Source organism: Lissotriton helveticus, chromosome 2_1 (assembly GCF_964261635.1).
Source record: "Lissotriton helveticus chromosome 2_1, aLisHel1.1, whole genome shotgun sequence".
NCBI classification, from domain to species: domain Eukaryota; kingdom Metazoa; phylum Chordata; class Amphibia; order Caudata; family Salamandridae; genus Lissotriton; species Lissotriton helveticus.
The window spans coordinates 1,030,415,116-1,030,440,658 of record NC_136059.1 but is presented as its reverse complement, the minus strand read 5'-3'; the positions used below and the strand labels follow the sequence as shown (position 1 = coordinate 1,030,440,658).

The 25,543-nt window shown below is 49.9% G+C and overlaps 1 protein-coding gene across 1 annotated transcript in view; it reads left to right on the top strand.

The window, feature by feature from the left end:
• Positions 1–25,543, top strand: part of KIF27 (kinesin family member 27) — a 437,315-nt gene that overhangs the window by 90,191 nt on the left and 321,581 nt on the right. The window contains exon 5 of the mRNA XM_078675808.1: positions 14,571–14,714. Coding sequence (XP_078531934.1) covers positions 14,571–14,714 — 144 coding nt within the window. The remainder of the gene's footprint in view (positions 1–14,570; positions 14,715–25,543) is intronic.

Sequence of the window (25,543 nt, the reverse complement as noted above, 5' to 3'; positions counted from 1 at the left end):
TGGGTGAGGGAGGTGGAGGGCAGAGCAGGGAGGAGTGAGAGCCCGGGTGAGGGAGGTGGAGGGCAGCGCAGGGAGTGAGAGCCCGGGTGAGGGCAGAGCAGGGAGGAGTGAGAGCCCGGGTGAGGGAGGTGGAGGGCAGCGCAGGGAGTGAGAGCCTGGGTGAGGGAGGTGGAGTGCAGCAGGGAGTGAGAGCCTGGGTGAGGGAGGTGGAGGGCAGCGCAGGGAGTGAGAGCCTGGGTGAGGGAGGTGGAGGGCAGCACGGAGTCAGAGCCTGGGTGAGGGAGGTGGAGGGCAGCAGGGAGGAGTGAGAGCCGGGGTGAGGGAGGTGGAGGGCAGCGCAGGGAGTGAGAGCCTGGGTGAGGGAGGTGGAGGGCAGAGCAGGGAGGAGTGAGAGCCCGGGTGAGGGAGGTGGAGGGCAGCGCAGGGAGTGAGAGCCCGGGTGAGGGCAGAGCAGGGAGGAGTGAGAGCCCGGGTGAGGGAGGTGGAGGGCAGCGCAGGGAGTGAGAGCCTGGGTGAGGGAGGTGGAGTGCAGCAGGGAGTGAGAGCCTGGGTGAGGGAGGTGGAGGGCAGCAGGGAGTGAGAGCCTGGGTGAGGGAGGTGGAGGGCAGCACGGAGTCAGAGCCTGGGTGTGGGAGGTGGAGGGCAGCAGGGAGGAGTGAGAGCCTGGGTGAGGGAGGTGGAGGGCAGCGCAGGGAGTGAGAGCCTGGGTGAGGGAGGTGGAGTGCAGCAGGGAGTGAGAGCCTGGGTGAGGGAGGTGGAGGGCAGCAGGGAGTGAGAGCCTGGGTGAGGGAGGTGGAAGGCAGCAGGGAGTGAGAGCCTGGGTGAGGGAGGTGGAGGGCAGAGCAGGAACTGAGAGCCGGGTGAGGTGGGAGGGCAGAGCAGGGAGTGAGAGCTGGGTGAGGGAGGTGGAGGGTAGAGCAGGGAGTGAGAGCCCGGGTGAGGGAGGTGGAGGGCAGAGCAGGGAGGAGTGAGAGCCCGGGTGAGGGAGGTGGAGTGCAGCAGGGAGTGAGAGCCTGGGTGAGGGAGGTGGAGGGCAGCAGGGAGTGAGAGCCTGGGTGAGGGAGGTGGAAGGCAGCAGGGAGTGAGAGCCTGGGTGAGGGAGGTGGAGGGCAGAGCAGGAACTGAGAGCCGGGTGAGGTGGGAGGGCAGAGCAGGGAGTGAGAGCTGGGTGAGGGAGGTGGAGGGTAGAGCAGGGAGTGAGAGGCTGGGTGAGGGAGGTGGAGGGCAGAGCAGGGACTGAGAGCCCGGGTGAGGGAGGTGGAGGGAAGAGCAGGGAGGAGTGAGAGCCCGGGTGAGGGAGGTGGAGGGCAGCGCAGGGAGTGAGAGCCTGGGTGAGGGAGGTGGAGGGCAGAGCAGGGAGGAGTGAGAGCCCGGGTGAGGGAGGTGGAGGGCAGCGCAGGGAGTGAGAGCCCGGGTGAGGGAGGTGGAGGGCAGCAGGGAGTGAGAGCCTGGGTGAGGGAGGTGGAAGGCAGCAGGGAGTGAGAGCCCAGGTGAGGGAGGTGGAGGGTAGAGCAGGGAGTGAGAGCCCGGGTGAGGGAGGTGGAAGGCAGCAGGGAGTGAGAGCCCGGGTGAGGGAGGTGGAAGGCAGCAGGGAGTGAGAGCCCGGGTGAGGGAGGTGGAAGGCAGCAGGGAGTGAGAGCCCGGGTGAGGGAGGTGGAGGGCAGAGCAGGGAGTGAGAGCCTGGGTGAGGGAGGTGGAAGGCAGCAGGGAGTGAGAGCCCGGGTGAGGGAGGTGGAAGGCAGCAGGGAGTGAGAGCCCGGGTGAGGGAGGTGGAGGGCAGAGCAGAGAGTGAGAGCCCGGGTGAGGGTGGTGGAGGGCAGCAGGGAGTGAGAGCCTGGGTGAGGGAGGTGGAAGGCAGCAGGGAGTGAGAGCCCGGGTGAGGGAGGTGGAGGGCAGAGCAGGGAGTGAGAGCCCGGGTGAGGGTGGTGGAGGGCAGAGCAGGGAGGAGTGAGAGCCCGGGTGAGGGAGGTGGAGGGCAGCGCAGGGAGTGAGAGCCTGGGTGTTGTGAGACAGATAGAGATAGAGACAGAGACAGGGACAGACGGAGCTAGATAGGGTCAGAGACAGGGACAGACGGAGACAGACAGCGATAGAGACAGACAGCGATAGAGACAGACAGAGACAGAGAGAGAGAGAGAGAGGGAGACAGACATAGGAAGGGATGGAGACAGACAGAGGGAGACAGACAGAGGGAGACAGACAGAGGGAGGGAGACAGACAGAGGGAGGGAGACAGACAGAGGGAGGGAGACAGACAAAGGGAGGGAGACAGAGAGAGGGAGGGAGACAGACAGAGGGAGGGATGGAGACAGACTGAGAGAGACAGACAGAGGGAGAGGGAGACAGAGGGAGAGAGGGAGAGAGAGAGACAGACAAAGGGAGGGAGACAGACAGAGGGAGGGAGACAGACAGAGGGAGGGAGACAGACAGAGGGAGGGAGACAGACAAAGGGAGGGAGACAGAGGGAGGGAGACGGACGGAGGGAGACAGACAGAGGGAGGGAGACAGACAGAGGGAGGGAGACAGACAAAGGGAGGGAGACAGACAGAGGGAGGGAGACGGACAAAGGGAGGGAGACAGACAGACAGAGGGAGGGAGACAGAGGGAGGGAGACAGACAAAGGGAGGGAGACAGACAGAGTGAGGGAGACAGACAGAGGGAGGGAGACAGACAGAGGGAGGGAGACAGACAGAGGGAGGGAGACAGACAGAGGGAGGGAGACAGACAGAGGGAGACAGGCAGACAGAGGGAGGGAGACAGACAAAGGGAGGGAGACAGACAAAGGGAGGGAGACAGACAGAGGGAGACAGAGGGAGGGAGACAGAAAGACAGATGAAGGGAGGGAGACAGAGGGAGGGAGGGAGACAGAGGGAGGCAGGGGGATAGAGGGAGACAGACAGAGGGAGATAGACAGAGGGAGGGAGACAGAGGGACAGAGGGAGACAGACAGAGGGAGACAGACAGACAGAGGGAGACAGACAGACAGACAAAGACAGACAGAGGGAGGGAGACAGACAGAGGGAGTGTGACAGACAGACAGAGGGAGGCAGACAGAGGGAGGGAGGGAGACAGACAGAGGGAGGGAGGGAGGGAGACAGAGGGAGGGAGGGAGGGAGACGGACAGAGGGCAGACGGAGGGAGGGAGACAGAGGGAGATGGACAGTGGGACACAGAGGGAGACAGATGGAGGGAAGGAAAGAGAGGGAGGGAGACAGAGAGAAAAAGAGAGGTAAGACAGAGAGACAGAGGGAGAGAGAGAGAGAGAGAGAGAGAGAGAGAGAGAGAAAGAGAGATGTGTGTGTATGCTGGTCTGTTGGCTCAGTGGATGAACACGTCAGCTGCAGGTGCCTGTGTCCAACTTCATGGTCACAGTTTTTTTTCTTTCTAGCCCCGCCCCCTCCCCCAGTGACCCCGCCCCCACCGGTGCGGCCCTCGGCCACAAACCACACTGTAAATTTGGCCCCCGAGAGAAAGTTTGTGAGTACCCATGGGTTGAGGCATGCAGGAGGTATGATGACTGGGTTGGGGGTGCACTGGATAAAGTTGCCCCCTGGACTCAAAAAGCTACGGCACGGAACACGAAATCTGCTCCGTGGTTTACCGCCGAGCTGCGTGCCGCCAAAGCTAAATGTAAGACTTTGGAGCGTAGATGGAGAGCGGAATATGTCCCCTCACTACGTGAAGTCTATAAGAGTGGATTAAGGTCCTACCACAGTCAGATTAGGAAATCGAAAAGAGATCACTATCATAAGAGGATTGACTGTTCAGAGAACACATCTAAAGAGCTTTTTATGATTTTGAAGGAACTCTCCGCCCCTCTAGTGAGTTCTGGGGAAGTCCCCCCTTCGACAAAGTCATGCAATGAGATTGCGGACTTCTTTGTAGGGAAGGTAGAAAAGATCTATGGATCTTTTCAGATAAACCCAGAATCCACAAATCCCCCTAATTCTAGCGGTGAGAATCAGGCAATGAACAAACTTAGGGAGTTTGTGGTCCCCCGAGTAGAGGAGCTAATTAACATTTTATTGGATATTCACTCTGGCTCCCCCTTGGATGTGGTCCCTACGAGGATTCTTCGCAGTCATCTTCCCCAGGTAGCGGAGCATATAGGTAACATGGCTTCACTTTCCTTCCAGGAATGTCTAGTTCCGGACAGCTGGAAATTGGCCCAAGTTGTCCCGATAAAAAAGAAAGCCCACATTAGCATGACACAACTGGATAACCTTAGACCAATCTCCCTCCTTCCCTATTGTGCGAAGGTAGTAGAGAAATTGGTTAACCGACAGCTGGTGAGCTTTGTGGAGGAAAATAAGCTCCTCCACTCGTCTCAATCGGGATTCAGGGCCAAACATTCGACGGAGACCGCCCTTCTTCTATCTACGGAACTGTTGCGGAGTAGGGCTGATGAGGGTCATACGGCCGCACTGGTCCTATTGGACTTAAGTGCGGCGTTTGACACCGTATCACATTCCGTATTACTAGGCCGTCTAAGTGAGAAGGGAATAACTGGTCCTGCTCATGAGTGGTTAGTCTCCTTCCTCATGAACAGGAGATTTCAAGTGCACTGCCCTCCATGTAAATCCAGTATAAGATGTCTCAGACAAGGGGTTCCACAGGGCTCGATCCTGAGCCCCACGTTATTTAATCTGTACATGGAACCCCTTGCCAAACTGGTGGAGTCATATGGTGTTGCCATTGTCTCATATGCAGATGATACACAACTGGTGATCAATCTATCCCGTGATCCAGTTGTGGATGCTGAGAAATTCTCGGCCTGCTTGGTGGCACTTGAAGGGTGGATGAAGCAGAACTATCTCCGCCTTAATGGTAATAAGACTGAAGTTCTTATCGTTGGTCCCTGTCCTTCCATCTGGACTTCTGCCTGGTGGCCCGTAGAACTGGGCTCTGTCCCTGAACCGGTGGACACAGTCAAAAACCTTGGCATACTTCTGGATTCTAATCTAGCCTATACTAATCATGTTGATAATGTTGCTGGCAAATGCTATGGCATTTTGAAGGTCCTGAGGAAAATCTTTGACCTACTGCCTCCCAGCACCAGAAAAACAATGGTTCATGCCTTAATCACCTCCCATTTGGATTATGGGAATTCCCTCCTATGTGGACTCAGTAAAAAAGGCCTAATGCAGCTGCAACGCGTTCAGAACGCAGCTGCTAGGCTCGTCCTGAACCTCCCTAGGAGGGCCTCTGGGAAACATGCATTGCGTTGCCTGCATTGGCTTCCAATTAAAGAACGCATTAAATTTAAAACTATGTGCATTACTCATCACATAGCTCACAAAAAGGCACCTTCATATCTCCAGGATTTGCTTCCTATCTATCGTCCTTCGCGCCTTCTTAGGTCAATGGGCAGCATGCTATTAGTGGTTCCTCGGATCCACAGAGCAAGGATGGGAGGACAATCCTTCAGACTCCTGGCCAGTAAAGACTGGAATGACCTACCCATCGAATGGAGGATGGAACCGTCTGAAGCAAGGTTCAGACAGAGGTTGAAACCCCATCTCTTCCCCAAGGTTAATTAGTTTAGTTCTTCCTCCCGGTCCTAGTGCTTCTTTCTGAGCTGGGCTGATATGATGATTATTGGGATTTTCAGCGCGGGGACGCACTGTTCTTTGTGCAACCATGCGCTTAACAAATGCTATTAATAATAATAATAATAATCAGATATTTATGTCAGGAGCGAATGGCACTCTCCGTTCCCAGGCTTCACAAACCATTCGCTCTATGTAAGGCATTCACATCGGTGCTTTGATCCCATCATGAGCACCTTCAGGAGTGAGTATTGTCCGTTCAAACCCCCCAGTAGCTTGCGTTCTCAATTTTCACAGTCATCCAACCAATGGATTGCATGTTGGAGTTGCGAGGCCAAGAAGTAGTACTCCACGCATGGGGCCTCCCACCCACCCCTCCTCGAAGTACGTCTCAATGTTGCTAAACTAACCCTCCGCCTACCTGTATTCCATAGAAGCTCCACTATCAGTTTATCTAGGACCACGAAGACATCTCAGGATGTCAAAGAGGGTCCCCTAGAAGAGATACAAACATCTGGGCAGAATGACTACTTTAGTTACGGCTATTTTACCCATTAAGGATAGTCGCAATGTATTCCAGAATTTTATACTATGTTTCAAGCCTTCAACAATCCTGTCCAGATTCTCCCTTTTGAAGTCTTGTACCCCATGAGTGACCCGGATCCTCATATAACCAACCATCTTGGTCTCCCACGGGAGATGCAGGAGAGGCATATCCGTTTCCGGTCGCCCAACCAGGGTCTTAAAGGGAAATAGCTTGGACTTTTTACGACTGACTTTTAGTCCTGCGTGTTCCCCAAATTCAGTCAAAATTTTTACCATTATGGGGATAGATTTTATGGGACATCTGTGTAAAGGGAGACCACGTGGGTGGTCTCCCCAACCTGTATACCCCATCCTTGCAGTGTCGTCCTTAGGCGGCAAGCAAGTGGCTCTATAGCCATAGCAAAAAGTAGTGGTAGAGGGGGCATCCTTGGCACGTCCCCCGACACAACCAAAATCTCCTCGAACCCTGGCTACAGGGTCCCTATACAGCAGTTGAAGCCATTTAATAAAAGTATCCCCTACACCCACTTTACGTAGAACCAGCCAGAGAAAATCCCATGATTGTAAATCGAAAGCTTGTTCGATGTCCAATAGTGGAAGTGCATATTGATCCAGTTGCAAAGTTGGGGAGTGCATAACGAGAGTGAGCCTACGTAAATTATGCAGTGTTCCTTTTTAGGACGAAACCGCATTAATCCTCATCAATCAATTGTGGTAAATGGGGCAACAGTCTCGTGGGCAATATTTTACTTAAGATTTTCAGATCCACGTTTAACATAGTCAGAGGACGGTAAGCGGAAACCTCTGAGCTGTCTGTTAGGTTTGGGCAACATGACTATTAATGCCTCACTCATCGACTCGGGCTGCAGTACCCTCTAATATGCCTCATTATAGACTTCCCGTAGTCAATCAGCTAGATCACCCTGCCTAGTGTGATAAAACTCGGCTGGTAGGCCATCACCGCCCAGGGATTTCATGGTTCTCATCGTTTTCATTGCCTCAATAATTTCGTCTCTGGTTAGTGGGGCATCCAGAGCATCTCTGTCTACCCTAGTCAGACATGGCATCAGTAAAACTTATTTCTGTGCAAATGTAGTGACCATTTCATTAGAACATGCGTTGTCTGTAAATGACACTGGGCTACCCCAAAATGCTGTAGTTACATTAAGAAAATCACCCACTTTGTAAATTAAGGCTCGGTGGGTAACAAAAGTTTGTCATACAAAAAGTGAGTTATTCTAAAAAGTTTGAGAAGCACTGCTTTAGAGACATATTTCTAACAACAATATAAAAACAGATTGTGATGGAGTAGCAAGTTTTTAGTCTATTGTTGTAGTGACTGAGTGAAGATCTAATGTTTTTAACATTTTGTAGTTGGATTTCAAATCTGGAACTGCCTCACAATACTTCCAATTCACAGAACATATGAACACTCACAGTGTTTCACAAGTATCTGAGAAAACATAGCTACAAAAACAGCATAGAGAGATGAGAAGAGAAGCACACATTTCATATTTCTTATTTATATATTAAAGATATTTGTATATCACAGACCTAGCCACATGGATATAATTTTCATTTCCTCGATCTGCTAGAGGCAAAATATGTATGTCTAGACATTTAAGGTGTAGTTTTTAGGTTTCGCCTGGCATTCACTGCGCAGCAGTGTTGCGCAGGCGAAATCTTATGTTTTTCAGTAAGGGGCTTTCACCCGCCTCTCTCTTCCATTGGCTAGCTCCATGAATGGAGGCTAGCCATTGGAAGAGAGATCTGTCAGTAATTCTCGGAGCAGATTCGTGGGCGATCCGGTGATTTTTTTCTCGCTCCGCCCCTTTTTTCCGTCATGAAGTTGTGGGTGTTTACTTTTTTTTTTTTACACCGATGTTTTTCTTCATTGTTAACCTCGTCCCTGTCCCGCGTGGTTGTATCCTGACCACCTTCCCGCTGTCCGTCCCCCCTCCCGCTGCCCTTGTCTTTGTTCCCGCCCCCCCCCCTCGCAGATCACTACAGTTGCCGCTTGGGCAAGAAGTGCGTTTAACATAACCGTGCAGGAAAGGGAAAGTTCCTTATGTGTGGAGGTTAATGTCGCTTGTTTTGTAGGTCATGGGGCGTTTCACGCCGTAGGAACCGTGGCGCTGCCCTGTATTAGTGCACGAACAAGGAATACAGGGCCAACTTTTATTGCTCACATTTTGGAGAATAGAATTTTACGGAAAAAAGCTTGTAGATTTCAGCAATCATTACGGTGTAAACTCGCCTAACAATGTCTCACCCCATGCGTTCCATAAACCAGATGTTTCTTAAGGTTCAGAACACAGTGGGAATGGGAAAAGGGGCAGGACTGGGGCGGAGCCGGGGCTCGGCTGGGACGGTCTTTGCATGAAACTGTTAAAGTTGCAATAGGCTAGCAGAAAAAAACTTCAAACTGATGGGAAAGTAGTTTGTTTGTAAATTGCTTAAATGTTCTTCTGGGGGAAGAATCACCGGATATTGGCAAAACACTTTCATAAGTAGAGTAATTTTGCTACTACTACCAACGTATTCATTCCACGTCCCGTAACCTGGCCCACGGGTGACAAAAGGTTAATGCAGAATATGTGGTCTGAGCTGCATCCTTAGTCAGGCTTTCAAGCAGAGCAATCTTGGCGGCCATGTTTGAGTGCAAAATTTTCAATGGGAATGCCCACTAAGACTCATAAGGTTGACAGAAAAAGTGTTTTCTTCAAGTCTATAAAGACTATAGCAACGTTTTTCTACAGTAAAACATCACACAGTCAATATTTTAATAGTTTATTGCACATAGGTGTGACTAGGTTACTTAATGAAAAATAACTCCAATGAATTATTTGCCGATATGGTTAATTTTTTGTAACATGCATTTCTTGGAATATATTGTTAGTCCCTCGCGGAATATTTGGCAGCTTCTTCCGTTAACGTACTCCGTGGAAATACATTTGACCGACAACTGGCAGAAGTGCGCATGCTCGCATGCTCTCCTGCTGGACCATCAGGGGGCGGCTACCGGCGTGGGCGTGGCCAAGCAAGGGGCAGGGCTTGGGATGAAGTTGGCCGGGGCACTGCAGAAGTTGTGGACGGAGGCTGAGGGAACGAGTCCTGGGGGAAGGAAGATGGCTTTTCGCAGGAGGACGAAAAGTAACCCACTCTTCAGCCAGGAGTTCTTCATCCACAACCACGCCAACATCTGCTTCTGCCTCCTGGTCTGTGTGCTCATTGCGCTGATGTTCGTGGTGAGCAATTTGGCTGCTTGTCCGCGGGACGGGTACTGGGGGAAGGATTTTCCAGTGGGAGTCATATCTCCCGACAGGGACCGTATCCACTTTGTTGTCAAGTGGGCCGATTGTAGTGTGTCTCTCGCATCTTTTCTTTGATTTTTAGCCAGACGTTAGTAGGGAGCCTAACTTGTATTATGAGCACTGAAACGTCTATTCCAGACTGAAAACGCCCCTTGCCTAAAAACCAGGATTGGCTGACTGTGGCATCCATGACCTTTGACAATTTAGCATCACTGTAGTCACCAGCATTGTGTAACTACAAGCTCGGGGGCTGTGTACTCAAAAGAGAAGATGTATAACTAGATCTGTCTGGATTAGTATACCAAGAATATGTAGTAGTGTCTAAGAAGGGTAGCTGTTACCTGTCACTGTGGATTAGGGGCTTCAGCCATCAGTCATGCACTTTATTCCATTGCAGGGGTCATACCCACTGTCCGGGGAGTAAGTAAGTCAGCTAATAAGTATTGATATATATATTAAAATTGTTTTTATTTGGGGAAAATCCCCCTAAAAGCCATTTACAAAAAACAAAAAGATGTATATTATTTTCTTTTTAAAATGAGGGACATACCCCATTTTATAGCTGATATATAGTTAAAACATTTCTCCTCATCAATGTTCCATCACTTATCTCATCATTGAACCCTAAAACTCTTACTAGCCCATACTCCTACCCGCATGAAACCTAAAAAATTGTGTACTATCTCTTCCCTACCTATCCCTAAAAACCTGTTATAACCCCTTCCCCAACCCATTTTTGAAACCTAAAAACTCATATCTTTTGGGTGACAGAAGTAATGTTATGTGTGTGTGTATAGATATAGATGGATAGCTAATTATGGGTGTTTCCCAAGTTATTGGTGGAGAGCAGCTCCTTTATTTGGAACACTGTACAACACTGGCACTACAGATCTGTTTTCCTCAAATGTGTTTTTTTTCTAGCAGAGTTATTTTTTTAATTGAACTATTTTATTGCTATTTTTACAACATACAAGACCAACAATTGCTTTGATCTGCCCAATTCCACTAGCAAAACTTCCCATTATGATAATACGTTCCCAGGTCCAATTCTGGTTATCATTCCCATTTCTAGCAGTGTTTTAAACATAGTGTCATACATGCTGAACTGAAAAATGACAAACTCTCTTGCCATTCCAGGTACAATATTACAGTTTTGGATTGATTAAGCTTCAGAGCAATGGAACAATCTACAACACACCTGACACTCCAAATCTTCTCACCTTCAAATGTTTGTGTTTTTAACCCTGCTGAGGGCAGCTACCCCCCCCCATTGCTGTGAACAGCCTTTGCTGTGTGCAGTAGGGGGGGTTGGCCCTGCGCCCAATTCACCACGAGTGGCCAAGCTCCTGCTGCACACTGCTTAAGGCTGTGCGCAGCAAGGTTAAGCTGCCCGCAGCCGGGTTGGAGCAGGGCCTGACCCAAGGGAAGGTCCTGCACCTAACCCCCCTGCATTGGAAAGTACCAGAAATGTTCTGTCTGGTACCTACCTGTGTGGGAATCTTTGCTTGCTAAAGGCACAGCATGTTAAAGGCTGCATGGTTAAAGTAACGTTCTGGTAATATCCCCTGGCATTGGCTATATACTCTAAAGCTGGACTGTAACCACAGCAGAGGTGAGGAGCATGTTCATGTTCAGCCGCAGGGAAAATGGCAACGAATATTTTTATGTTCAGCATCAGGGCCCTAATATAGTATTGTACTAGCAACTAGCAAGACTCCATGTTTACTGACAGGAGTGACAATCACTGGAAGAGGCACTATCCAGCACAGAAGGCATTATATCATCAACATAAGCAATATCAACCCTAAAGTACACTGTCTCCCCTCTCCAGCCTCCCTGTCACCCACACGTCACTGCTCACCTTTGACCTCTCCTTCAATACCTACAACGCCCTCACTCCTCATACCTTCTGTCACTCAGACTGAACCCCTCCTTCTCGCCCATAACTACCTTAACCCTGCCCTCTCCCCACACCCGGCAGCTCCCCCTCCCTCACCGGCACACATGGACACTTCTTGAATTGGAAGACCCCCCCTCCAGTCTGGAGCCGGGGGCGAATCCCCTACCACTCTCTCCTCTCACACTCCCTTGCCCCACCGGCATAAGTTAACACTTCATGGAAGTCCCTGTGGACTCTCCCTCCCGAACCTCCCACCCCTTCAGCCTGGAGCCAGGGGTGAACCCCCCTTCCAGCTCCCCCCTCTCAGACTCCCTTGCCCCATCGGCATAAGTTGACACTTCATGGAAGACCCATCCCTCCAGCCTGGAGCCAGGGGCCTGGGTGCAGCCCCCCACACACTCCCTCACCCCACCGGCATAAGTTGACACTTCATGGAAGTGCCTGTGCCCTTCTCTGTGTGGATAGCTTTTTTTGTAGGTGGCTCTATGTGTGGGTGGCTCTGTCTGTGTGAGGGTGGCTCTGTGTAGGTGGCTCTGTGTAGGTGGCTCCGTGTGAGTGAGGATGGCTCTGTGTATATATTGCTCTGTGTGTGTGGGTGAATGTATGACTAAATAACTACTTCCTAAACCACGACTTTCTTAACCACGAAAGCTGAACAACGAGCTATTCTAAAGCACTACTGTTTTTTTCAACGACTTCCTAAACCACGAAAAAAAAACATTTCGTGACTGGCCATTAGATGGCACTATTCTAATAACAATACTTCGTCGTAATTTTTTCACATTAAACTCCAAAAAAGTGGTCAAACCAGCAGTTGGCAACTTTAAAGGCACCAGAAAACAATAATATTAGCTTGGTGAATATTGTTCATCAAGTGCTCGTATGTGTTAATAAAATAAGGGACTCAGCTATAAGTGCGCCTGGCTTAGCATCGGAGCAGAGTGATGACGTATTGCGTGCACCCTGGTCGAAGGAGAGCAATTCAGATAACAGCTGCAGACTTGACTTTTCTGTAGAGTGTGAAAAGTAATCTACAGAAAATATTTGGAACTTGTATTGCAAGTCTGTTCCTACTTGAAAGTCGCTATAAAAGTATGGATGGGGAGGAGGACAGACTCGTGGTGTTTGCATGCTGCCATTATTTAGGCTAGCTGCTTCCCTACTTTCCTCTGAGCCCGTCAGCCTGATACTTCCATTCAAGTGTCATGTTGGGGGAGATGCATTACCTAATTCAAAAAGAATAGCGCGCTATCTCTTCAAAATCGGAGGCATTTTTTTTCACGCATCATAGTGAGACCACAGCTGGGCACACAGCACGTACCCAGGAACAAAACAAGAGAAGAAACATGCATTTGAGCTGTCAGAATCTGGGCATTTCTCTCATGCGCCTGGCATTTATGCTCTTCAGTCGTGATTGGCAGTCATCCAGTTTGCCTCTCTTCCGTTTCCAGGTTTAAGGGGTGGGGCGGAGATGAGTGACGTGATAGCATAGTTTAACATTGCAGTCCGGGAAAAGTCGTGGTTTAGAACGTCTTTGTTCAGGATTTCTCGTGGTTGGGACTTCGTTGTTCAGGTAAGTCGTGCTTTATACTTCGTTGTTAAGGATGTTTCCCTGTGTGGGTGGTTCTATGTGAATGACTCTGTGTGGGTGGCTCTGTGTGTGTGGCTCTGTCTGTGTGGCTCTGTCTGTGTGTGTTTGTGTGTGTGTGCGCAAATGCAATAGGTCTCGCATTTGTGAGAGATTAAGCTATTGGCATTGTAAATGACAATGCCATTTATTTATCTGTTTTCAAAACCAACACATAAATACAAAATTTGTCATTTACAAAGCCAATAGCTCTAACTTTTACAAAGGCGAGACCGTTGCATTGTAAATGCTTGTTAAGTTTGAGCCTACCAGACAGGGCAGGCAGTCTGGTTGGAAAATACCTTTTGGCAGCTAAGCAGATCTTACAGTAGGCTGGGATTCAAACCTGCATATTGTTTACAATTAGTTTTCACTATTGTCATTCTGATGTGATTCCTTCTTATTCAATGTCTTCCCTGGTCCATCTTGTTTCTGCTGTTCTGCTGTTCCCATGGAGCATAACCTCTTTCATTTTCTCTTTCCATTGCTCTCTTTTTGCTTAAACAATCCTTAAAGTACATTTGTTTTCCAGCTGGTTCCCACATGTGCTCCTCTCTACCCTCCGGCTCAGTGTTGCTGTCTCTCGTCCATGTTCTTTTCTCTGTCTGCGCTGCTCTCTCTTGTTTCTGTTTGAGCAAGCAATCCACAAATTATGTATTTTCCAGATGTCTACCATGTGTTCTTCCCTCTACTGTTCCCTGTTGCTGTCTTTCGTCTGTTTCTCTCCTACCCCCCCACCATGCTGCTCTTTATTGCCCATTTGTTTCTCTTCCCCCACCCAGCCCTCCTTGTTATTCGCTCTTTCACGCCTGTGGTGTCCCCATCCAATTGTGTTCCCGCCTCCCACTGTGTGCTGCTTTTCGCCACCACCCGCTCCTTCCTTACCCCCACACACCCTATACCATTGGTGCTTTTTTGTTTTATTTTGCACTATCAGGGTTAAAAACGTATTTTTTTAATTAACTGAAGCAAGTGGCGTTTGTCAGCTTGAATGAAGCCCACGTTATTCTGCTAGAACGCATATGCAGTCTAATACACGCACACTTGCGTGGAATGAAGCGACTGCCATTGTGCCTATTTTATGGGGGTATGGTGCTGCACTGCCAAAAGCAGTTGCCAAGAAGTCCCAAAGGTGACACATTTGTTTCTCTTCCCCCACCCAGCCCTCCTTGTTATTCGCTCTTTCACGCCTGTGGTGTCCCCATCCAATTGTGTTCCCGCCTCCCACTGTGTGCTGCTTTTCGCCAACCACCCGCTCCTTCCTTACCCCCACACACCCTATACCATTGGTGCTTATGTGTTTTATTTTGCACTATCAGGGTTAAAAACGTATTTTTTAAATTAACTGAAGCAAGTGGCGTTTGTCAGCTTGAATGAAGCCCACGTTATTCTGCTAGCACGCATATGCAGTCTAATACACGCACACTTGCGTGGAATGAAGCGACTGCCATTGTGCCTATTTTATGGGGGTATGGTGCTGCACTGCCAAAAGCAGTTGCCAAGAAGTCCCAAAGGTGACACCTTTTGGCTTTGCCAGTACTTGTTTGCTAACCATATTGAAGTATTAGTGTTTTGATAAATATGTTTGACTCTTAGCTGTGCATTCTCTTTATGATTTTGTTTGTTTTATTTTAGGATGCATTGGCTGCAGATGAAGAAGTATTTAGTCAAAAGGAACAGGAAAGGAAAGATCTACTAGATCAAATACAAGCTCTGATACATGAAAACCAAGAACAGCAACTTTGTTTGGCAGAAGCAGAACAAACTAACAGATTACAAGTAAGTGCATGCACCACCTACTCTTTCATATGTTTTCCTCAATTCCTCTATCGCATTGATCGTGCACTGTAGCTTATTGATATAATGCACTCTAGTAGCCTTGTGGTTCTGGGCGGACTCTGGAGAGGAAACACATGGTAAGCGGGGAGGTGTTAGAGTGTGGTTAACATAAAGTATGAGATAATGCACAGTGTGCAAGTGTATGCTGAGGAATAAAGAAGTATTTGACTGCAGTATGACGTATTTCATTTGCATGCATTTGCATGCTCCAGGGCTGGGAAAGACGCTACAGGCACCACCTCGTGACCAACACAAACCATGCCCTACAGCTTCATGCATCTTTTGAAAACATATTTTATTGTCAAATTGCACTTATGTTGCAGGGTTCTGCACTCCAGAGACAACTGCAGTATCATACATTACCGTAACCAACACTAGGTCTGGGCTCACGGGCAATAAGGACAAGCCTCACACTAAGAAAAACCAAAACAGAGCACCAATATTGCCAACTTATTCTAACCAGGGCCTGTATTTGCCTTTAGACTGACCGAATTAAACAGTAAGTCACTGGACTAGTTTTTCAGTCCTGAATGAATCAATTTTAATTAAATTTTTTAACAACGCATTTTGAAACATTTATAAGGTTAAGAACATTGCTTACTTCACTTCACACAGTCTCACATACACAAATGTTTACACTGCAATCATTCAACCATTCATACAAGGCATAGAAAAACATATAATCAATTTACATCAGTTATTACACATCATTATTTACAAGCAACTTTTCAAAGGGCACAGCATTGGGCAACTTTTTGATTTTTGGCCGTTTTAGATTTCACAATAATACTCCTAATGCTGTCTATAGCGAGGTCTACGCGTTTCGATCTCCCTATGATGGGGGGGATTTCATCAGGACCACGTAGCTGGAAATTGAAAAACAGGCAAATGTCAGTCTACTAGAAGCCTGCCCCTAATTCACTATCCACAAGTTGTAAAACAGTGCACCTAATCCTACCTAAAAAACGGTGCTCTGATTCTTTTAAGTGCCGATTCTGAAAACAAATGATATCACTTAGTACCAAGACTTCCACTGAAAGTATTACCAAAGAAAAGAATTACCAAGATCCCTAAAAAACAATCGATCTCATAGCATCAGATATACTCACATACACCACTTGCAGACTGTTGGATGATTCGTGGGAGTGGTAGAATCTATTTAAGGAAAACCATATGTAAGAAGCGGACATACAAGCTGCTGGCAGACCACAAGAGATTAAGAATGTGTCTTACTTTATGTATCAGTACAGGCGTCTTCCAATAATAGAAGAGGGACATGGGCAGCTGAATGCCTGTAAAGTGCAAGGAAACGCATGTGAGCGAGCAAGTTGTTTAACCGATCTCCAAATGCAAACACGAAGACGCTCTTTAACACTCTGCACCTACCCTTTAGCCTCGGTCAGTGAGGTCCTTCTCACTCCCACGCTGGCAGCCTCTGTATTACGTTGCCGGGAGACTGGCGCCATTTTAGTTACGATAGTGTTTATCTGTGCGCATTACGTCGCGTTTTCGTCCCGAGAATCTTGGGAATTGAAGTTTTAATGGCCATGCCTGTGTATGTATGCGTATATCCAGTGTCAACGGAGCATACATCTTCGAAGTTTAAAGTTCCCCATTGTAAATCATAATAGCGGGGCTGAAATGCAAGTTAGTAACAGCTTTATATACCATCCTTATGCCTCCACTGTTCAAAGACATGTCCGTAGATGGATGGAATAGCTCAACAACATTAAGCAATACCAATCCGGGGATGCCAGGCGCAGACTGCTCCTACAGTTTATATATTTCGGAGAGTTCATTTAAGCCATCCATGGCAGTGTTAAATTTGATAATAAGCATTGCTTCCATCCGAGATAATTTATCGTCAATGTCCCCACCTCGTTGGTCTCTCTCGACTTTCGTAATTACCGTCCATTTTAAATCACTCAGATTGTGGTTGTTGGTCATCCAATGATTGACCAGTGGTGCAGTGATGACATTCTGTTTTATACGGGACTTGTGTTGGGTGATGCGGCACCTAACCTCTTGGTTAGTTTTCCCGATATATAGTTTATCACACGGACATTTTATGCCGTAGATCACATAACGCGATTTACAGTTAGAAAACTTTTCATGTTTCCAAAACACTTGGTTGTGTTGAAAAAGTGAGCCTTCTTCTGTACTGGAGTAGCAAATACAAGAGCCACATTTATGGTGCCCCTGGACAGGTGGCAATCCCAGAAGTTCGCAGACTGTAGGGCGTTTTTTCTTTAGTTCGGCTCTAACTAGATGGTTTGAGATGCTTTGATCTTTTTTGAAAGCAAAGAGCGTTTTTTCTTTTAAAGAGGCATCAACATTTTCAACCAGGTGCCAATTCTGTAGTATTGTCTTTTTAAGCTGGTTCGAATTTGGACAGAATGTAGATACACAGACAACTCTATTGAGGGATGGTTTTTCTCTTTTTTCCAGAAGCGTATTTCTGGGGACCCACCACGCTCTCTTCATTGTTCTCTTTAAGAGTTTCTTGGGGTAGCCCCTCGCTAAAAAATTCTCGGTGAGATTATTTGCATGGAAAACATATTCATCTTTGTAGTGGTAGTTTCTTTTAATCCGGAGATACTGGCCAAACGGCAAGTTTTCTCTTAGACTCCGTGGATGATTACTATGAAAATGGAGCGCTTTATTCCGATCAGTTTTTTTCTTATAGAGGGTAGTGACTAAACCCTCTTCTGTCGGATAGACTTCCACATCCAGGAATGCCATTATTGTCTTAGAGAAATGTAAACTGAATTTTATCTCTTGAAACCTGGAGTTTAGCCAATCATGGAAATTTTTGAGATCCTCTTCACTTCCCTTCCACGTCATAAAAACGTCGTCGATGTATCGACTCCAACTTGAGATTTGCTCAACAAAGGGGTTATTTTGATAAATAAGTCTCTCCTCATAGAGTGCCATGTATAATACTGCCAATTCCAGGGCAAAAGGGCACCCCATCGCTACTCCACTTATTTGGAAGAAATATTCTCCATTAAACTTGAAATAGTTTTTCTTCAGCGCGAAAGATGCTAGCTCCATTATGAATTCCATAGGAACTCTTGTCGGTTTCTCTCTTCCTTCTAGAAAAAATTGGATAGATTCCAGTCCATCACTCTGGGAGATTTGAGTATATAAAGACGTCACGTCTAAGGTGACGAGCAAATCTTAACTATCGTAACTAAAATGGCGCCAGTCTCCCGGCAACGCAATACGGAGGCTGCCAGCGTGGGAGTGAGAAGGACCTCACTGACCGAGGCTAACGGGTAGGTGCAGAGTGTTAAAAGGCGCCTTCGTGTTTGCCTTTGGAGATCGGTTAAACAACTTGCTCGCTCACATGCGTTTCCTTGCACTTTACAGGCATTCAGCTGCCCGTGTCCCTCTTCTATTATTGGAAGACGCCTGTACTGATACATAAAGTAAGACACATTCTTAATCTCTTGTGGTCTGCCAGCAGCTTGTATGTCTGCTTCTTACATATGGTTTTCCTTAAATAAATTCTACCACTCCCACGAATCATCCAACAGTCTGCAAGTGGTGTATGTGAGTATATCTGATGCTATGAGATCGATTGTTTTTTAGGGATCTTGGTAATTCTTTTCTTTGGTAATACTTTCATTGGAAGTCTTGGTACTAAGTGATATCATTTGTTTTCAGAATCAGCACTTAAAAGAATCAGAGCACCATTTGGAGGTAGGATTAGGTGCACTGTTTTACAACTTGTGGCTAGTGAATTAGGGGCAGGCTTCTAGTAGACTGACATTTGCCTGTTTTTCCATTTTCAACTACGTGGTCCTAATGAGATCCCCCCCAACATAGGGAGATCTAAACGCGTAGACCTCGCTATAGACAGCATTAAGAGTATTATTGTGAAATCTAAAACGGCCGAAAATCAAAAAGTTTCCCAATGCTGTGCCCTTTGAAAAGTTGCTTGTAAATAATTATTTGTAATAACTGATGTAAATTGGTTCTATGTTTTTCTATGCCTTGTATGAATGGTTGAATGATTGCAGTGTAAACATTTGTGTATGTGAGACTGTGTGAAGTGAAGTAAGCAATGTTCTTAACCTTATAAATGTTTCAAAATGCGTTGTTAAAAAATTTAATTAAAATTGATTCATTCAGGACTGAAAAACTAGTCCAGTGACTTACTGTTTAGTTCGGTCAGTCTAAAGGCAAATACAGGCCCTGGTTAGAATAAGTTGGCAATATTGGTGCTCTGTTTTGGTTTTTCTTTCGTATCGTACATTACATCAGCAAGGAAGCAATCAACTTTTGAAGAACAATTAAGATACATGACTATGTATACCAAGCAAAATTCTCAAAAAGACCCCCCCAACTCCCCCCTCCCTCGCCCCCCGAGTCGCACAATGTCCATATAGTCCAGTCCACGATCATCCTATACAGAGCGGAAGAATGTCAGCATATGTATACACGCCCCCAGAACCCCCTTCCCCACCCAGCACCAAAACAACCCCATGAGTCCCAGCATTCACTCCCCTGGAAGGTTTTCTGCCACAACGGGGGGTTCCAGCCGCAGAACACGGTACTCTGCCCAACGCTTCCATATTTTATAATGCTTAACTGGGCAACCCCTGGCAACAAAGTTTGGCTGTTTTAACCCCATACAAAAGTCCAGGTCATTTTTCCACGCTGCCACCGAAGGGGCCCGTGGATCCTTCCATGCCTTAGCTATATCCTGTTTTGCTAATGTGAGGCCAAGCAGCATAAGATGTCTTTTATATACATTGCTCCCTATTCCCTCCATAACATGTAGCAGGGCAAACTGTGGCGTACATGGGAGCCCCCACCCCAACACCTCCAGCAGGCATGCAAAGACCCCCCTCCAAAATTGGTCCAGGGATAGGCAGTGCCAGACGGTATGCAGAAATGTGCCCTCCTCCCGGCCACTCCGAAGACACTCCGGGGAGGCAATCAGTCCCGCCCGCCACAGTCGAGCCCGGGTGAAGTAGGCCCTGTGTAAGTATTTAAATTGAATGAGGCGGAGATGCATTACTATGGCCGCCCCCCGGGGGGCGGGCAGAGCCTCCCTCCAATCCTCCTCCTCCAGTGTGCCCACATCCTCTTCCCAAACTCCCCAAAGCCTCTGTAATGTGGGGGAGCAATGAGTAACCAGGGACCGATAAATCTGGGATATCTTCTTTGTCTCTAGATCCCACATAAAAACCTTCGCCTCCAAAGGGCTAAATTCAGGGAGAGACTGTAGGCCCTCTAGGCTGGGGGACAGTGCATGACGGAGTCGGAGGTATTGGTAAAACTGGGGCCAGTGCATGTCAAATTCCTCTTGCAAATCTTGAAAGGACTTGAGTGTCGTGTCCTCGTAACAGTACCCAGGGTCGAGATGCCTATAGCATCCCAGCCCCGAAAGCCCTGAAATGCCGCGAGGTTGGGCAAACGCCCATTATCTCAGAGGGGGGTTTCTCAGGTCAGGGTATTCCACCACCCTATGCACCACAACGCCTGCCTCCAGATTTGAAACACTACCCTTGTGGCTGATGGCAACGCGCCCCACAGCGACGCCAAGTAACGAATAGTGTGTAGCGTGTGAGATCCCATAAGGGTACGCTCCAACGCATATGCGGGATCCTCCCTGTCGCCATACCACCACTCATTAAGTACCAGTAAATGCGAGGCCTGGTAATACGAAAGAATATCTAAGGTCGCGAGTCCTCTGCAGTAGGTGGGAAAAAAGCATGTGCGCAGCACTACACGCACTGCTCCCCCCTCCCACAAGAACTGCACAAGTACAGAATTCACCAGCCGGAACCATTTGGGCGGGATCGGGTACGGGTGATCCTGTAACTGGTAAAGCAACAGAGGAAGCGCTACCATCTTAAAGATTGCTGATCTACCATAGAGTGTCAGTGACATGCACGACCAATATCCGCACAGACTCGCTCCCATACCGGCACCAGATTCCGCTCCCAGGAGATGGCCGGCACCTCCGAGATGAACACCCCCAGATACTTGAGGCCCCCCACTGCCACTTGAAGCGCGGACGGCCAATTGCCTACTCTCACCCGATCCCCCAAAACCCACAGCATGGATTTGCTGGGGTTCCTATACAGCCCCAACGATTCCACAAAGATCTGCATGATCCACAGGAGGCGTGGCCCCATTCTATCAAAGGCCGTAAGGAAGAAGAGGACATCGTCCGCATATAAAGCGATCCTGTCAAACAGGCCCAGAGCCCACTCAAAGCCCCTGAGCTGTGCGTCCATCCGCAACCATGCTGCCTACAGTTCCATAGCCAAGGCCAATAAATACGGCAAGAGGGGACACCCCCTGCCTGGTGCCGCGTCTGACAGTGAAGCTGGAAGAGATCGCTCCTGCCACCCGAACCAATGCTGTCAGATCTGCATATAGGAGTGTCAGGTAGGAAATGAAATGAGGGCCAAGATTAAGTTGGTGCAGCAGCACGAACAAATAGACCCAGCTCAAAGTGTCGAATGCCCTGTCCATGTCCGCTAAAAGGAGCACCGCCTGCTCAACAGTCTGTCGGACAGTCGCCATCGCCACATGTGCCCGCCATATGTTATGCCTGGTCGCCCTCTGGAGCATGAAACCAGCCTGGTCCAGGTGCACAGGTGTTGAGATGTGAGGCAGGAGCTGATTGGCCAATGCTTTGGCCAAGACTTTGGCCTCCACGTTCAGAAGGGAGATAGGACAATAGGAGGCGTGCTGCTCCAGGGGGCGACCGGGCTTATGGAACACCACCACCTTCGCATGCCTCCAAGCCGGGGAAGCCTGCTCTGCTCCCTGGCCTCTTCCAAGGCCGTCCGGTACTGAGGGGCCAGCTGTAGATTATATAGTTTGAAGAATTCGCTTGGTAACCCATTGGGTCCAGGAGCCTTCCCGGAGATGAGCTCACCCAGGGCGGTGCTTAGTTACTCATCCGTCAGAGGGAGCTCCAGCTGGTCTTGCACCTCATCCGATACTGCTTTGGGTGGCAAGTCTGCTATTAATTTGTCCACTGTAGCCTCCGGTAGGCACTTCCAGGGGGCATAGAGCTCAGCGTAATAGGCAGCGAAACTCTCCGCTATGGTACCCGGGTCCGTAATCGGCGCTCCTGCCTCATCTAGTACACCCGGGAGAGCCTGGGCGTGGAAGGTGCCCTGGCAGAGCTGATGTAGCATCTTGCCTGACTTGTCCCCCCATTGGCATATCCTGCTATTCGTTGCCAGCCAAACCTGTCGAGCCATGTCCATCAGGAGGGCAGCATAGGACTGTTGCGCCAGGAGCAGCTGCCTCACCACCTGCCCCTCACCTGCTTCCCGGCTCTGGCGCTCAAGCGTCTCTACATCTGCCTCAGCACTTACCAATTACTCCCTGTGCCGCTTAAGACCCGCCGCGCACCAGGCTATATCCACCCCCTCAAGGTGGGCTTCAAAGCCTCCCATAGTGTCCCTGCACTGGAGACAGACCCCTTATTAACAATGAAATAGTTTGCAATCGCCTCGCTCATATGTTTCCTGTATTCCTCCTTTTGTAGGAGCCACACCGAGAGGCACCAACGGAATGGCTGCTGCCCCCTGCCCATCCAAAGCTCAACGGACACCGGGGAGTGATCGGAGAGCCCGTCAGGGGGGATTTCGGCCGTCGCCACCCTACCAGCCATTACTTGGGGAACGAAAATGTAATCGAGTCTGGAGAAGGACTTTTGGACTGCTGAAAGATATGTGTATTCCCGTCTGTCTCCATGCACGCTCCGCCATGTGTCCACCCAATCAAGGCCCACAGCCATAGAGGGCCATTTCGTGGGCTGGCCACCTCCCGGGCCTCCCCCAGCCCTGTTCCTATCCTTGGCCACATCCATGACATCATTCCAATCCCCGCCCACCACAGATGTCGCATCGGGCATGTCAGGCCATAACGTAAGTAGCTTCGACACCAATGTCCATTGTAAGGGGGGGGGCATAAACGCAACCCAGTATCAGGGGATCCTCTCCAATCATGCCTAGGATGAACAAGTAGCGCCCCTGCGTGTCAACCCACTGTTTCGAGTGTACGTATGGGATTCTGCGGTGCACTAGGATTGCTACTCTCCTCGTATCACTCTTAAACCCCGCATGAAAAACCTGCTGGTACCCATATTGCTTCAGACACAGGGCCTTCGTACCTATTAGGTGGGTTTAGTGCAGCAAGAGGATGTCGCCTCTGGCCCTCTTTGCCTGACGAAGAACAGCCCCACGTTTAATTTTGTCTAGAGCCCCACGCACGTTCCAACTGACAATACAAAGGGTACCCGGGGACACCTGACCGCCTTCAGAGTGACCAGCCATTAGGGAACGGGCATTGCCATAGCACGGACGGAGGTCCGTGAAGGCGCATGTGTGTAGCGTAGTGGACCCATCGTAGAGGTGCAACTTGTACCCTGAAACAACCCCCTCCACCAACAAACCCCCCAACCCCATACCTCAAAAAAGTACCTGTCGCGGCAGGGTGGGCTCCCAGTCCCCAACGGGAAGACGAGGGCCACCCCAGCCAATGGATCCCCAACTTACAGCCCATGGCTTCCTGGCATATCCCCAACCAGCATCAGATAGGTGGGGATTCAGGCCACATTAATACACAAATACTCCCCCAACGAATTTTACCCAAAGCATTCACCCAAATCAGCTAGATGAGCACAACAGCACCACCTGGAGAACATAGGCTAAGGTTTCAATGTCTGTTGGCCAGGAGAAGGGCCCCCAGGATTTGGAGCATTGCCGGGATCTGGATCCTCTATCCCCCCTCCGACTCTCGCCCAGGCGGCCTGTTCACCCTCACCCAAACTGTGTCATCCGTCCATTTAAAGACTTCCTTCAGAGTATTAAAGAAGTGGGTGCGAGAGCGGTACACCACTCGCAGGCGAGCCGGGAACAAGAGAGCGTACGGGAGCTTGAGGTCTCTTAGTCGGGCCTTCACGGCCATGAATGATTGACGTTGTTGCTGAACCAGTCACATGCATTCCGGAAATATTAGGATTCAAGAATGCTCATAGAGCAGAGGTTCTTTGGCCCGGGCCTGTTTCAGTATGGCATCTCGATCAAGATAATTTAGGAGTTTAGCTATCACTGGCCATGGGCGGGCTCTCACTGGGGGTTTCTGGATCAGCGCTCTATGGGCCCACTCCACAACGAAGCCTCGGGACATGGCCTATAAGAGGGAGCCAGCTTTCAAGCCATTGTGTAAGGAAACGTTCCATGTTGCCATTTTCGCATCCCTCTGGAAATTCAACAAATCTCAGGTTGTTCCACCGGGCCCGTCCTTCTGCATCTTCCACTCGGATCATCAGACCCTTCTGAATATTCTCCATGCTCGCTACCTTTTGCTTCAGAGTCGTGACATCGTCCTCTACTTCTGAAATGCGGGTCTCTGCATCCGTGATACGGAACACTGCGTTCTGCAGGTCCTGTCGCAGCAGCATGACGTCCGAGCCCACCGCCCCGATTTTGGCATCCAGCATGTCTCTGGATTGGGTAATCGCCGCCATCAGGGCCGCGTTGTCCGTAATTGCCTCCTGTGGGCCTCCAGGAGCACCACCCGCCGCTCCTGGGTCAGTGAATTTATTGATGGGCCCATGCTTGGTCGAGCCACCGCTGCAGTTTTCCCTTGTCATGTCTGCCTTTAGTGGTCGTCCCACAGGTACGGGCTAAGCCAAGCCAGACGTCGATGTGGTGACTCCCTTGCTGCAGGTACAAACCGATCTATCCGGGTCACGAGCAGTCACTGGAGGGGAGGCGCCCCGACCCAGGGCCAGCACGCCTCCTCAGGAGCCCACATCCGGAGCCGCGTAGTTCCGCTGCAGGCAACACCTCTGGGGCCCCCCGGTCCGACTGACCGTCGATATGCGCGTCCCCAGGGAGGAGAGTGCATGTGGTCTGACTGACCACCGATGCGTTCGCGCGTAGAGTCCATGGGGGGAACTCTGCCCACACCGCTAGCGTCAGACCCCGGGGCCGTGTGGCACGACATACCGCCGGTGCAAGCGACCCCCATCGGGGGGAAGGTATCGGGGGGGAGGGGGGGAGAAGAATGGAAGAAAGCAGATCTGGTAGCAGGTCACTGATCTCCTCCCCGCGTGGCTCGATTATGCCGCCGAACCTCTGCAGCAACTCCAAGTGTGACGGAGGGCACTGCCCACTCCCGTCGCTGTCCTGCCCCTCCGCCAAGGCTCTAATCCCCGAGGAAATGTCTCAACAGCAATGGGGTACCGTACCTCCCCCCTGCTCCTGTTGCCAGCCACACCGCAGAGTCACCAAGCGGCAAATTCGGATGTCACACCTGGACTAGCCCCCGTAGTCCAGCCGGAGCACTTCACAGGTATCCCCAGGGGCAGCGCAGAGCCAGGGCCAATTTCACCGCCAGCAGGGCCCTCCTGCGGCACGCACACGGTCCGACTGACCGCGGATGCGTTCACACGCGCGGACAATGGGGGGGCCATATTCACGCCTCAGGCTGCACCTCCCAACTGTCCGCCACTGAAATCCCCAAGCTCGGGGGCCTCGCTGTCTGCCCAACCGCCGATGGGGCGGACCCCTGGAGGGGGAAGGAGGAAAGTCGGGAGGGGCACCGGGCCGAAAGCAGGCCCCACTGCTCCACTCCACGCGACTGGATTCCGCCGCCGATCTGCCAAATAACCCCAGACGTGGAGGAAAGCACTGCCTCGCCGCTCCACCGGCCAACTCCCCTGCCGAGGTGCTGGTCTCCAGGGAGCGTCTCAGTGGCCGGGGGTTTCCGAGCGCGGGCCC